General features: G+C 49.3%; 1 protein-coding gene across 2 annotated transcripts in view; it reads left to right on the forward strand.

Moving 5' to 3' along the window:
* The first annotated feature begins 751 nt into the window (after positions 1-751).
* The window catches only part of LOC143961249 (A.superbus venom factor 1-like), a 251,857-nt gene continuing 238,953 nt past the window's right edge, over positions 752-13,655 (forward strand). For both annotated transcript variants that reach the window (XM_077470484.1, XM_077470485.1), the window contains exon 1: positions 752-886. In XM_077470484.1, the coding sequence (XP_077326610.1) occupies positions 789-886 (98 nt within the window). In that variant the 5' untranslated portion in view covers positions 752-788. The remainder of the gene's footprint in view (positions 887-13,655) is intronic.

The following is a 13,655-nucleotide window of genomic DNA, read 5'->3' on the forward strand; positions in this document are numbered from 1 at the left end:
ATAGAAGAGATGGTCAGAGACTGTGGACATAACATAAGAGATGGTCAGAGACTTGTGGACCTAATACAGAAGACAATCAGAGGCTGTGAACATGCTATAGGAGTTGTTGGAGACTGGGGACATGTTTCAGGAGACAGTCATAGGCTGGATACATTTCATATGAGACTGCCAGAAATAACAGCTATAACAGGACAATAGTAACACACGTTGATGTCTGCGGTAGCCCTGAGGGCCGCACAAAAAGTGCCAAAGGGCATGCAGCCCCTAGCTTTCAGGTTGGGCAACAGGGCCTTAAAGCCTTGTCTCCCTAGACAATGGTAATGCTGTTTGCTATGCAGAAATCTGACGCTGGACTCTCCGGTATAAAGGAGACTTCTTCTGTCTGGCACTCTATGGGACTAAACCTCTTCCGGTATATATTCCCAATACTTACACCAGGTCAGTAATATTTATAAACCATATCGTACCTGCCAAAATGTGGCACCACGGTAGCATAGCCATTGAAAAGGTGAATGCAATGGTCATCAATGGGGTCCCAACATCCCAAGACCCCTTTAAATTTACGCCCACCATGATATTATGATATTATCTGAAATAAAATGTTTATATGGTGTTGTAGTGTTTTTGCCACTGTTTTCCTTGTTATAGACAAAGACAAATAATGGCTTATTGCAACATACAGTAAAGTCCGATATTTACTTCCTGGCAATGATAACCCCATTTGTTATTTTGTTACTGATTAAGAGGATGACCGAGACTGGAGTTCAGCTAACAGAACTTAGTTTTACATGAAAGAGGCCAGTCATATTTCTGATGGCATCATGGCCCATCAGCTTCTCTGTCTTACACTGCTGTGCTGGCTCGCTGGATCCTATGCCCAAAATCAGTAAGTATAGCATTCAATTTAAATTTTAGTGGCTAGTATGTTATAGTAGATTTTCAGCATAGATACACAGTGGGGGTTATTTATGAAAGACAAATCCACTTTGCACTGTAAGGAAGTGCAGTCGCTCTAAATCTAAGGGGTAGATCTGAAATGAGTGGAAGCTCTGCTGATTTTATCATCCAATCATGTGCAAGCTAAAAAAAATTTATTTTTATTTTCCTTGCATGTCCCCCTCAGATCTACAGCGACTTTTTTTTTTAATCAACAAAAGTTTTATTGATGTTAACTTTAGGTACCACATAAAGTAATTACAGATATAAACAGTCAATGACCAGTAATACTTGTTACATTTCTAGTAGTTTACAGAGATTTTAACAGTGTGTGACCATTGACCTCCACCCCATATATCGTGAATCCCTGCAAGGGACCCGTCATCATCGCCGTTCCCTTATCCAGGGGGAAAGCGAACATGACAATACACATATCCAGTACATAAGGAAATTCGAACCTGCCACAAAATAGATTGAGAGTAAAAAAAAAAGGAAAAAGGTACCATAAATGGAGTGGAAAGGGCAGACAAACCCCAAACATAGAACATAAAGTAAACTAATACAAAAAAAAAAGCTCTCTCTAGTTATATAGCCACTCCCATCATTGAGAAAGGTGCTTATATCATAGTGTGTACCATCAGGTGCATCCCGCTCAGTGCTCCATCAGCTTTCTACTGCACAACGCTCAAAGCCAATCATTCCATTAGCAATCTATCCAGTGCCAGTTGTGGGGGCGCCACATCCGGTGATCCCAACCAACACTGCCATATACCGTAGAATATATTGGGCGATTTCCTGTGTTGATAAGTATTTTTTTCTCTTACAAGGGTGTTGTTAACCTGCTGGATCTATTGTGTAACCCCAGGTACATTGGCCGAGAGCCAGAGACGGCCAATCAATTTTCTAGCCACATTAAGGAGCCTCGTGAGCGCGATGTACACCAGGGGGGTATACAGGCCCTCATCGAGACTACCCAAGAGGCATGTCAATGGGTCTACTGCCAATTGCACCCAGAAAACATTATTAATTTTGGCCACAACAGCATTCCAGTACCTTACTAATTTAGGGAATCTCCATAGCATGTGGATTAGGTCCCCCGTGTGGGCCTGACATTTTGGGCAAATGGGAGTGTCTCTTCTTCCCCACTTATGTAGCTGCTCAGGTGTGCGGTATACACGGTGTAATATAAACAAATGAGACAGCCTCTAAGCTGCAGATACAGACACCACCGGTCCCACCTCCATGATCTGTTCCCACTGTTCGCCATCAATAGGGACAAAATCTCTCTCCCACTTTTCTCTACATGGCAGAAGGTCAGGAGCTTGTATGAGCGAAAGTAGCTGGGTATAAAATCTGGAGATAGCCCCTTTTTTCTCGGATTCAACAAATATAGAATTCAAAAACACAGAGTTGTCCAAGCGAAGGTCAGACTGCCTGCCCTGTGCTTCTACTGCATGCTTTAGTTGAATATATTGGAAATAATGGCCCCCGAGGGGCGGAAACTCCACCGACAGGAGAGGGTATGGCTTTAGCCTAGGTCCCTGTAAGATCTGACCCAGAAACCTTATTCCTGCTCTCCTCCATAGTGATGGCCGAACGGTTCGCCCGGCGGTCGTTTCGCGGCGAATTTCCGACTTTCGCCGTCCGCGGGTTCGAACGCCTTTTTCCGTCGTTCGCCCCGGCGGACTTACGTGTTTAATGTATACAAGAACTTTAACCTTTCGTGACACGTTTATCATGTGTTACAGGACAACCAATTGAGACATGACAGCTCATGGACACTTGGACATTCCCCCTAACCTATAAATACACCCGATCCGGTGGCCATTTTACATTCTTTCTTCTGTCACTGTAGGGAAAGGATCCTGTGTGGAGTAGGGACAGAGAAAACGCTAGCTATTTGGTACACAAAAGTTCTTTTCAGGACTGGTATAGGTGTTAGGTCAGCAGCCTGAGTTTCTTTTGTCAGTTTAGATAAAGGGACAGAGCGCTGTATGCTGCTATTTTAGGGACAGCTCAGCCAGATTAGTCTTTCTTCATCATCATCATCATCATCATCATTAGCTGTTACTATCAGGTCCACAAAAGAGCTGTTCCAGCTAATCGTTCCAGCCTACTCTTTTTTGCCAATTTGTATAGGGACAGGCAGGAAGCAGTGTGTCAGGCAGTGAGGATAATTTTAAAGACTTGCTGTTACTATTAGTTCCACAAAGGTTCTTTTCAGGACTGGTATCAGTGGTACGGTAATAGGCTTGTACACGTATAATATTCTTTCTTCCAAATATAGAAAGAATATTATACTTGACTGCTGCCCTTCTGCTGCAGTCTGCTAATCATTCACAACTCACTTGTTCCACAAAGCTCTTTATCAGGACTGGTAACTTGGTCTGTCTAGGGTGCTACGGTACATAGGCTTGGGTGCGGTACAGTCTGCTGTTCTGTAAGGACCGCTATCGGTCCACAATACATAGGGTTGCCGTGCACTACTGCTGACCGCTGCCCTATACTGCAGCAGTCCTTCATTGGTATAGGGACTGACGTACAGTCTGCTAATCACTAACACACAACCTGCTTGGTCCACAAAAGTTCTTATAAGGACTGGTAACTTGGTATAGGGTGCTACGGTACATAGGCCTGAGTGCGTTACAGTCTGCTGTTCTGTAAGGACCGCTATCGGTCCACAATACATAGGGTTGCCGTGCACTACTGCTGACCGCTGCCCTATACTGCAGCAGTCCTTCAGCGGTATAGGGACTGACGCACAGTCTGCTAAACACTAACACACAACCTGCTTGGTCCACAAAAGTTTTTATAAGGACTGGTAACTTGGTATAGGGTGCTACGGTACATAGGCCTGAGTGCAGTACAGTCTGCTGTTCTGTAAGGACCGCTATCGGTCCACAATACATAGGGTTGCCGTGCACTACTGCTGACCGCTGCCCTATACTGCAGCAGTCCTTCATTGGTATAGGGACTGACGTACAGTCTGCTAATCACTAACACACAACCTGCTTGGTCCACAAAAGTTCTTATAAGGACTGGTAACTTGGTATAGGGTGCTACGGTACATAGGCCTGAGTGCGTTACAGTCTGCTGTTCTGTAAGGACCGCTATCGGTCCACAATACATAGGGTTGACGTGCACCACTGCTGACCGCTGCCCTATACTGCAGCAGTCCTTCAGCGGTATAGGGACTGACGTACAGTCTGCTAAACACTAATACACAACCTGCTTGGTCCACAAAAGTTCTTATAAGGACTGGTAACTTGGTATAGGGTGCTACGGTACATAGGCTTGAGTGCGGTACAGTCTGCTGTTCTGTAAGGACCGCTATCGGTCCACAATAGATAGGGTTGACGTGCACCACTGCTGACCGCTGCCCTATACTGCAGCAGTCCTTCAGCGGTATAGGGACTGACGCACAGTCTGCTAAACACTAACACACAACCTGCTTGGTCCACAAAAGTTTTTATAAGGACTGGTAACTTGGTATAGGGTGCTACGGTACATAGGCCTGAGTGCGTTACAGTCTGCTGTTCTGTAAGGACCGCTATCGGTCCACAATACATAGGGTTGCCGTGCACTACTGCTGACCGCTGCCCTATACTGCAGCAGTCCTTCATTGGTATAGGGACTGACGTACAGTCTGCTAATCACTAACACACAACCTGCTTGGTCCACAAAAGTTCTTATAAGGACTGGTAACTTGGTATAGGGTGCTACGGTACATAGGCCTGAGTGCGTTACAGTCTGCTGTTCTGTAAGGACCGCTATCGGTCCACAATACATAGGGTTGACGTGCACCACTGCTGACCGCTGCCCTATACTGCAGCAGTCCTTCAGCGGTATAGGGACTGACGTACAGTCTGCTAAACACTAATACACAACCTGCTTGGTCCACAAAAGTTCTTATAAGGACTGGTAACTTGGTATAGGGTGCTACGGTACATAGGCTTGAGTGCGGTACAGTCTGCTGTTCTGTAAGGACCGCTATCGGTCCACAATACATAGGGTTGCCGTGCACTACTGCTGACCGCTGCCCTATACTGCAGCAGTCCTTCATTGGTATAGGGACTGACGTACAGTCTGCTAATCACTAACACACAACCTGCTTGTTCCACAAAAGTTCTTATAAGGACTGGTAACTTGGTATAGGGTGCTACGGTACATAGGCTTGAGTGCGGTACAGTCTGCTGTTCTGTAAGGACCGCTATCGGTCCACAATAGATAGGGTTGACGTGCACCACTGCTGACCGCTGCCCTATACTGCAGCAGTCCTTCAGCGGTATAGGGACTGACGTACAGTCTGCTAAACACTAATACACAACCTGCTTGGTCCACAAAAGTTCTTATAAGGACTGGTAACTTGGTATAGGGTGCTACGGTACATAGGCTTGAGTGCGGTACAGTCTGCTGTTCTGTAAGGACCGCTATCGGTCCACAATAGATAGGGTTGACGTGCACCACTGCTGACCGCTGCCCTATACTGCAGCAGTCCTTCAGCGGTATAGGGACTGACGTACAGTCTGCTAAACACTAATACACAACCTGCTTGGTCCACAAAAGTTCTTATAAGGACTGGTAACTTGGTATAGGGTGCTACGGTACATAGGCTTGAGTGCGGTACAGTCTGCTGTTCTGTAAGGACCGCTATCGGTCCACAATACATAGGGTTGCCGTGCACTACTGCTGACCGCTGCCCTATACTGCAGCAGTCCTTCATTGGTATAGGGACTGACGTACAGTCTGCTAATCACTAACACACAACCTGCTTGTTCCACAAAAGTTCTTATAAGGACTGGTAACTTGGTATAGGGTGCTACGGTACATAGGCTTGAGTGCGGTACAGTCTGCTGTTCTGTAAGGACCGCTATCGGTCCACAATAGATAGGGTTGACGTGCACCACTGCTGACCGCTGCCCTATACTGCAGCAGTCCTTCAGCGGTATAGGGACTGACGTACAGTCTGCTAAACACTAATACACAACCTGCTTGGTCCACAAAAGTTCTTATAAGGACTGGTAACTTGGTATAGGGTGCTACGGTACATAGGCTTGAGTGCGGTACAGTCTGCTGTTCTGTAAGGACCGCTATCGGTCCACAATAGATAGGGTTGACGTGCACCACTGCTGACCGCTGCCCTATACTGCAGCAGTCCTTCAGCGGTATAGGGACTGACGTACAGTCTGCTAAACACTAATACACAACCTGCTTGGTCCACAAAAGTTCTTATAAGGACTGGTAACTTGGTATAGGGTGCTACGGTACATAGGCTTGAGTGCGGTACAGTCTGCTGTTCTGTAAGGACCGCTATAGGTCCACAATAGATAGGGTTGACGTGCACCACTGCTGACCGCTCACCTATACTGCAGCAGTCCTTCAGCGGTATAGGGACTAAGAGTTTTGTCACAGGGTCATTTAAAAAATGACATGCAGAGGAAGAGGCAGGCCCTTCCGCAGGGGTGGTAGGGGTAGGGCAGGAGCAACAGGCTTGAGCCAAAGTGGGAAGTTGCAGAAGGTGCGTTCAATTACTTTAAAGGATGCACCAGACTTGGTTGAGTGGCTCGCTCAGCCTTACTCTTCTGCACCCTCCTCATCCTCTCGATCTGCACCCTCTTCTTCACTCTCTGCTATGTGCACCCCCAAAGACACTACCACCAACAACACGACCACCACCACCACCACCACATACCTTCCGCTTGAGTCACTGGAATTATTTTCCGATCCATATCAAGAGGACATTTCTGATGCGCAGCCACTCTTGGTATTGGATCAGGAAGAGGAGGTAGCAACAAGCGCTACTCAGCAGTCTGACGCCAGTACCCAGATCAGCCCAAGGAGGAGGTTGGTCCCCGGTGTTGCTGCCTACTCTACTTATAGCGGTGGGGAAGGTGACGTTGATGATGACGTGTCTAGTGATGTCACGTGGGTGCCCACAAGAGAGGAAGAGGAGGGGAGTTCAGAGGGAGATATGGACCAGCAGATAGGGAGGAGAAGCAGCAATGACTTACATTGCACAGCAGGGACAAAGCAGACTGCAAATGTATCAGGAGCGAGTCATCGACCATGTACGGTCACATCTGGCGCTCCCAGGACACCGGCACATGGCTCCGCAGTGTGGGCTTTTTTTAACGTGTCCGCTGCTGACAATAGCGTTGCCATCTGCAATCTTTGCAGTCAACGCGTTAGTCGCGGTAAGCCCAATACTCACCTAGGGACGACCGCCTTAAGAAGGCACATGAGCAGCCATCACCGAGCCCAGTGGGAGCAACGGAACACACAAAGCCACACTGCAGGCTCTCACCGTCCAGCCTCGTCTTCTACTTCTCCTTCTCCTCTCTCCTCACAATTGTCCTCCACTCCACCTTCCATCACGCCAAGCTCACATTTTTCTGCAAAAAGGCAGGCTTCCGTGGGCCTAATGTTTGAGCGTAAAAAAATGATGACGCCGGATAACCCTCTTGCCCAACGGTTGGCGGCTGGCTTGTCAGAACTCATAGCCCGCCAACTACTGCCATATAAACTGGTGGACTCGGAGGCCTTTCGCAAATTTGTGGCCATTGGAACACCACAATGGAAGGTCCCAGGAAGGAAGTATTTCTCAGAGAAGGGCATCCCAGAGCTATATGGCCATGTTCAGCGGCAAGTGAATGTATCTCTGGCACACAGTGTCGGTGCCAAGATACATCTGACCACAGACACGTGGTCTAGCAAACACGGGCAGGGAAGGTATATCAGTTTTACTGCCCACTGGGTGAACCTTCTGACGGCCGTCAAGCATGTAACCCGTGGCACCCGTGTAGATTTGGTTTTACCGCCACGGATTGCATGCAGGCCTGACTCTTCTTCTCCTCCTCCTACTCCATCCTCCTCCCTCTCCTCCTCAGCTGCCTCCTCCTTTTCCGCTGCTAGCGTCTCTTCCACTGCACCGCCCAAGCTCCCCAGAACCTATTCCACATGCCAGGTGAGACGTTGCCATGCCGTGCTGCGTCTGTTGTGCCTGGAAGCAAAGAGCCACACTGGCCCGGCACTCCTTTCAGCTTTGCGTTCACAGGCAGATGAGTGGCTAACACCGCTCAATTTGACAGTTGGTAAAGTGGTGTGTGACAACGGTGCCAATCTGCTTAGCGCATTGAAACAGGGCAAAATCACGCACGTGCCGTGCATGGCACACGTCTTAAACTTGGTCGTGCAGCGATTCCTTGTCAAATACCCTGGGGTCCAGGACATCTTGCGGCAGGCAAGGAAAATCTCGGCCCATTTCAGAAGATCTTACACGGCCATGGCTCGCCTTGCTGACATTCAGCGGCGACACCATCTGCCGGTCAGACGTCTTATTTGCGATTGCCCGACGCGATGGAACTCAACCTTCTATATGCTTGATAGGCTGCTCCAGCAGAAACGTGCAGTTAACGTCTACCTGTATGAACTCTGCGAAAGAAACGGTTCTGGGGAGCTGGGTTTTTTTTCACCGCGCCAGTGGCTGCTCATGCGCGACACATGCAGACTTCTGCGGCCATTTGAGGAGATCACCAAACTGGTCAGTCGCAGCCATGGCGCCATCAGTGACATGGTACCTTATGCCTTCTTTCTGGAGCGTGCATTGCGTCGTGTCATTGATCAGGCTGTGGAGGAGCAGGAGCGGGAAGATGAGGAAGTCGCAATGCTGGATGAATTCCCAGGGGGGGCTACTCTATCTGAGACAAGTCAACAACAGGAGTCTGATGAGGAGTCAGAGGAGGATGGTGCCGGGGCGGATGAGCAGGAGCAAGAAGAGCATGCTTTAAACCTTTCTGGGATCCCTGTTGTGCGAGGATGGGGAGAGGAGAATGAAGAGGACGACATTATCCTGGATGATGAGCAGGAGCCAGGCCACCACACCGCTTCCACTTTAGTGCAAATGGGGGCCTTCATGCTCCAGTGTTTTAATAGGGACCCCCGTATAAAAAGCATGAGGGTCAAGGACCAGTACTGGGTGGCAACGTACTTAGACCCCCGGTACAAACACAAAATGGCGGAAATGTTACCGCCGTCGCAGAGGGCTGTCAGAATGCAGCACTTCCAGGCCTTGCTTCGAGAAATGCTGCATTCTGCTTTTGCGTGCGCTGGCAGAGGAGCAATTCCCACTCCCAGAGAAGGATTTGCGGGTACCAATCCAACAGCGCCTGCAAGAAGAGGCCGGTTTGAAGATGTGTTGGTGACTTCGGATATGAGGTCATTCTTTCAGCCGACCCATCGACAGGTGTCATCCGGATCCAGCATCAGGGAACGCCTAGACCGTCAGGTGTCCGACTACATTGGGTTAACGGCCGATGTGGACGCTCTGAGGAGTGATGAACCCCTAGACTACTGGGTGGGCAGGCTTGACCTCTGGCCAGAGCTTGCCCAATTTGCAATCGAACTGTTGGCTTGCCCCTCATCCAGTGTCCTGTCCGAAAGGACGTTCAGCGCAGCAGGGGGGATTGTGACCGATAAGCGTACTCGCCTAGCTCACCACAGTGTTAACTACCTCACATTTCTAAAAATGAATGAGGCATGGATCTCGGAGGAATTCAACACATGTGATCAGTAGACCATGTATATGTCTATAAACAATTTTTGGAATCAAGCACACAGACCTTCTTAATTCATTTGGCTCACTTCCCTGACCCAAAAAAGCACACCGTACTATATGCCCCTACCCTCCTCTTTGAAGAGGTTGAGCGGTGTCATATTTCTACTGGGGCTGCTTATTATGAGGGGTTCCCACCATCCCTGTGCTGTGCTGACTTCCTCCTGGGTGTTCTTATTATGAGGGGCTCCCACCATCCCTGTGCTGTGCTGACTTCCTCCTGGGGGTTCTTATTATGAGGGGATCACACCATCCCTGTGCTGTGCTGACTTCCTCCTGGGGCTGCTTACGGTGCTGCTGTCAGCGCTGTATGTCACGGAGCTGCTGTCAGCGCTGTATGTCACGGAGCTGCTGTCAGCGCTGTATGTCACGGAGCTGCTGTCAGCGCTGTATGTCACGGAGCTGCTGTCAGCGCTGTATGTCACGGAGCTGCTGTCAGCGCTGTATGTCACGGAGCTGCTGTCAGCGCTGTATGTCACGGAGCTGCTGTCAGCGCTGTATGTCACGGAGCTGCTGTCAGCGCTGTATGTCACGGAGCTGCTGTCAGCGCTGTATGTCACGGAGCTGCTGTCAGCGCTGTATGTCACGGAGCTGCTGTCAGCGCTGTATGTCACGGAGCTGCTGTCAGCGCTGTATGTCACGGTGCTGCTGTCAGCGCTGTATGTCACGGAGCTGCTGTCAGCGCTGTATGTCACGGAGCTGCTGTCAGTGCTGTATGTCACGGAGCTGCTGTCAGCGCTGTATGTCACGGAGCTGCTGTCAGCGCTGTATGTCACGGAGCTGCTGTCAGCGCTGTATGTCACGGTGCTGCTGTCAGCGCTGTATGTCACGGAGCTGCTGTCAGCGCTGTATGTCACGGAGCTGCTGTCAGCGCTGTATGTCACGGAGCTGCTGTCAGCGCTGTATGTCACGGAGCTGCTGTCAGCGCTGTATGTCACGGAGCTGCTGTCAGCGCTGTATGTCACGGTGCTGCTGTCAGCGCTGTATGTCACGGAGCTGCTGTCAGCGCTGTATGTCACGGAGCTGCTGTCAGTGCTGTATGTCACGGAGCTGCTGTCAGCGCTGTATGTCACGGAGCTGCTGTCAGCGCTGTATGTCACGGAGCTGCTGTCAGCGCTGTATGTCACGGTGCTGCTGTCAGCGCTGTATGTCACGGAGCTGCTGTCAGCGCTGTATGTCACGGAGCTGCTGTCAGCGCTGTATGTCACGGAGCTGCTGTCAGCGCTGTATGTCACGGAGCTGCTGTCAGCGCTGTATGTCACGGAGCTGCTGTCAGCGCTGTATGTCACGGTGCTGATGTCAGTGCTCTGTATTACGGTGCTGCTGTCAGTGCTCTGTATCTCCTGCACCCTCTTGTTTGCCTACCCTGGTCCCTGACCTTCCCTCTCCTCCATTGCCTTCATTAGCTCCATAGTCCTGAATTGTCAGAACAATTTCCCAAATAAAAAAAAAATGCTTGTAGTTATCGATCCCAAATTCACCTCATACATGTATTATGCTATTGTCCAGGTGGTGGGACTACGTGCTACCCCCTAATAATTACCCCGTGGCCGCAAATTCGACCTAAAGGTTTGCGAAATTCGCCTCCCATTGAAGTCAATGGAGCCCGCGGCGAACGGTCGTTTTCGCGAACGTTTGTGTCCGTTCGCGTTTCGCGTTCGCGAAACGTCCCGTCGGAAGTTCGTCCATCACTACTCCTCCATACCGGATTCTTGGGAACCCTAGCCAAGGCTGGGTAGTGTCTATTGCGCCAGATGGGGGTATAGCTCATGTAACCAGTCACTCCCAGTATACTCCTGACTTCTCTTCATCCTTTCCTCAGTAGTTGAGCAGTAGGGGCGCCAGGTGGTACATTAGGGAATGCCATTTCCATATGGGACAGGGCTGTGTAGGTTTCAGTCTGATCCAGTAATAGTCTCTTTGAGGGGTCCCTGTTTGTCTCTAAGTCCCAACCCATGAAGTGTTGCAATTGGGCAGCAAGGTAATACAGCTGTGGGTGCGGCACAGCCATGCTCTAAAATTTGATTCAATGCGTCTGAACCAATACTGTGGTATCCACACTGGGGCATTATGCAGGATATACAGCAGCTGTGGGGCCCAGATCATCTTAATGAGGTTCACGCGCCTGGTCACAGAGAGCGGCAGCCTGCACCAGCGAGCTTGCTTTTATTGAAATTTGCGCAATAGTGGTTTAAGATTCAGCGCAATGTAGTCGCACGGGTTTCCCGTCACCACTATGCCCAAATATTTGAAAGTGGTAACTACAGGTATATGTGAAAGATCTGCCGCCAATGGCCCTGGTAGGTTATCTAATGGCAATAGAGCGGACTTGTGCCAATTAATGGTGAAGCCAGATAACTGACCAAATTGGTCAATCAGCGTCATGACCGCTCTCAGGGAACCCGCGGTGTCGCCTAAGTACAGTAGTGTGTCATCCGCGTATAGTGAAATCTTTTCTTCCTGACAGCCGCAACGCAAACCGACTATGGGAGGTGACTCCCTCACTCTAGCTGCCAGAGGTTCCAAGGCAAGGACAAACAGCAGGGGTGACAATGGGCACCCCTGCCGTGTACCCCTAAACAGCGGAAATGCCTCAGATAGGGTGTCATTAATCCTCACTCTGGCTGGAGGGGCCCTATACAGCAGCTGCACCCAAGAGATGAATGTATCACCAAGCCCAAATCGCCGCAGCACCTCCCACAAATACTTCCATTCCACGCTGTCAAAGGCTTTGGCAGCATCAAGGGAGAAAACAGCTCTATTGTTGGGATTGTCAACTGGGATTTGTGTATTAAGAAACAGTCGTCGGATGTTCAGTGATGTGGAACTAGTTGGAAAAAAGCCGGATTGGTCTGGATGCACCAGGTCTGCCACCACCCCTGACAGTCTAGTAGCCAGTACCCTAGCCAAAATCTTCACGTCAGTGTTGAGAAGTGATATGGGTCGATATGAGTCGGGCTGTAGAAGGTTTTTTATCAGGCTTAGGGATGACCACAATGATGGCCTCCTTCATGGAGGCGGGTAAACCGCCCCCATGGAGGGCATCATTCAGGGTGGCCAACAGAGTGGGAAGAAGAACATCTCCATATTTCCCATATATTTCAGTGGGTAAGCTATCCGCACCCGGCGACTTATTGTTCGCCAGCTGAGCCACAGCCAGGGAAAGTTCCTCCAGAGTTATTGGGACGTTAAGTGCGGCCTGGACCTGTTGCGACAAGTACGGAAGGGAGCACTGGTCCAAAAATTGGTCCAGTTCCTCCTTCGAGGGATGGACCTTAGAGGCGTATAAATCCCTGAAAAATTTAGAAAATACCTTGGGAATGTGACTTTGATCTGTAATTACGTCTCCTACTGTATTCCGTATACATTCAATGTGTGTGCTGTCCTGTTGGGCTCTAGCAATCATTGCAAGCAAATGACCAGTATTCTCCCCTTCATTAAAATATTGTTGTTGGAGAAAAAAAATGTTTATTCTCTGTGGCTGATACAGAGACCTGTCTATAGAGTACCTTTGCTTCCTGCCATTTACGCTCTGAGGCAGGGCAGGGATCAGAAATATATGTTTCCTCTGCCTTGGCAGCCTCCTGCATCACTATGTTCTCCAATTCTTTGGTGTTTGTTTTAATGAGGGTGATTTGTCTAATGATCAGTCCTCTCAGATGGGCCTTTAGGGTGCAATGCTAGAAATCTTGCCAGGCAAGTCAGGGTTTCAAACGAGAAGGGTGGAGGGACATAAATGTTAGCAATGATACAGTTTAAACCTGCCAGTTTACAAAGCAAAAAGATGTATCTGCCCCGGTCATCAATTAGGGATTGTTGCAGCTGAATAGGCACATGACGTAGGATAAGTATGCTAACCCACCTAGAGTAAGCTGTGTGGGTGGAGTGAAACTGAATGGGGAATCCACGGCTTCTAAGTGCAGAGATAGTAGAAGGCTGAAGGTGGGTTTCCTGCAAGCACACTACTGAAGGTTTATATCTTTTTATGGTGGAAAAAAAAGCCACTCTCTTCACTCCATCCCCCAGCCCCTTCACATTCCACGACACTAGAGTGGTATCAGTAGCCATGAGGTGTCAGACTTATATGCAACTGACTGGTGGTAATGTA

The sequence above is a fragment of the Lithobates pipiens genome, unplaced genomic scaffold (genome assembly GCF_037356315.1).
Source record: "Lithobates pipiens isolate NorthernLeopardFrog02 unplaced genomic scaffold, aLitPip1_a1.2 Scaffold_8, whole genome shotgun sequence".
In the NCBI taxonomy this organism is placed as follows: Eukaryota; Metazoa; Chordata; class Amphibia; order Anura; family Ranidae; genus Lithobates; species Lithobates pipiens.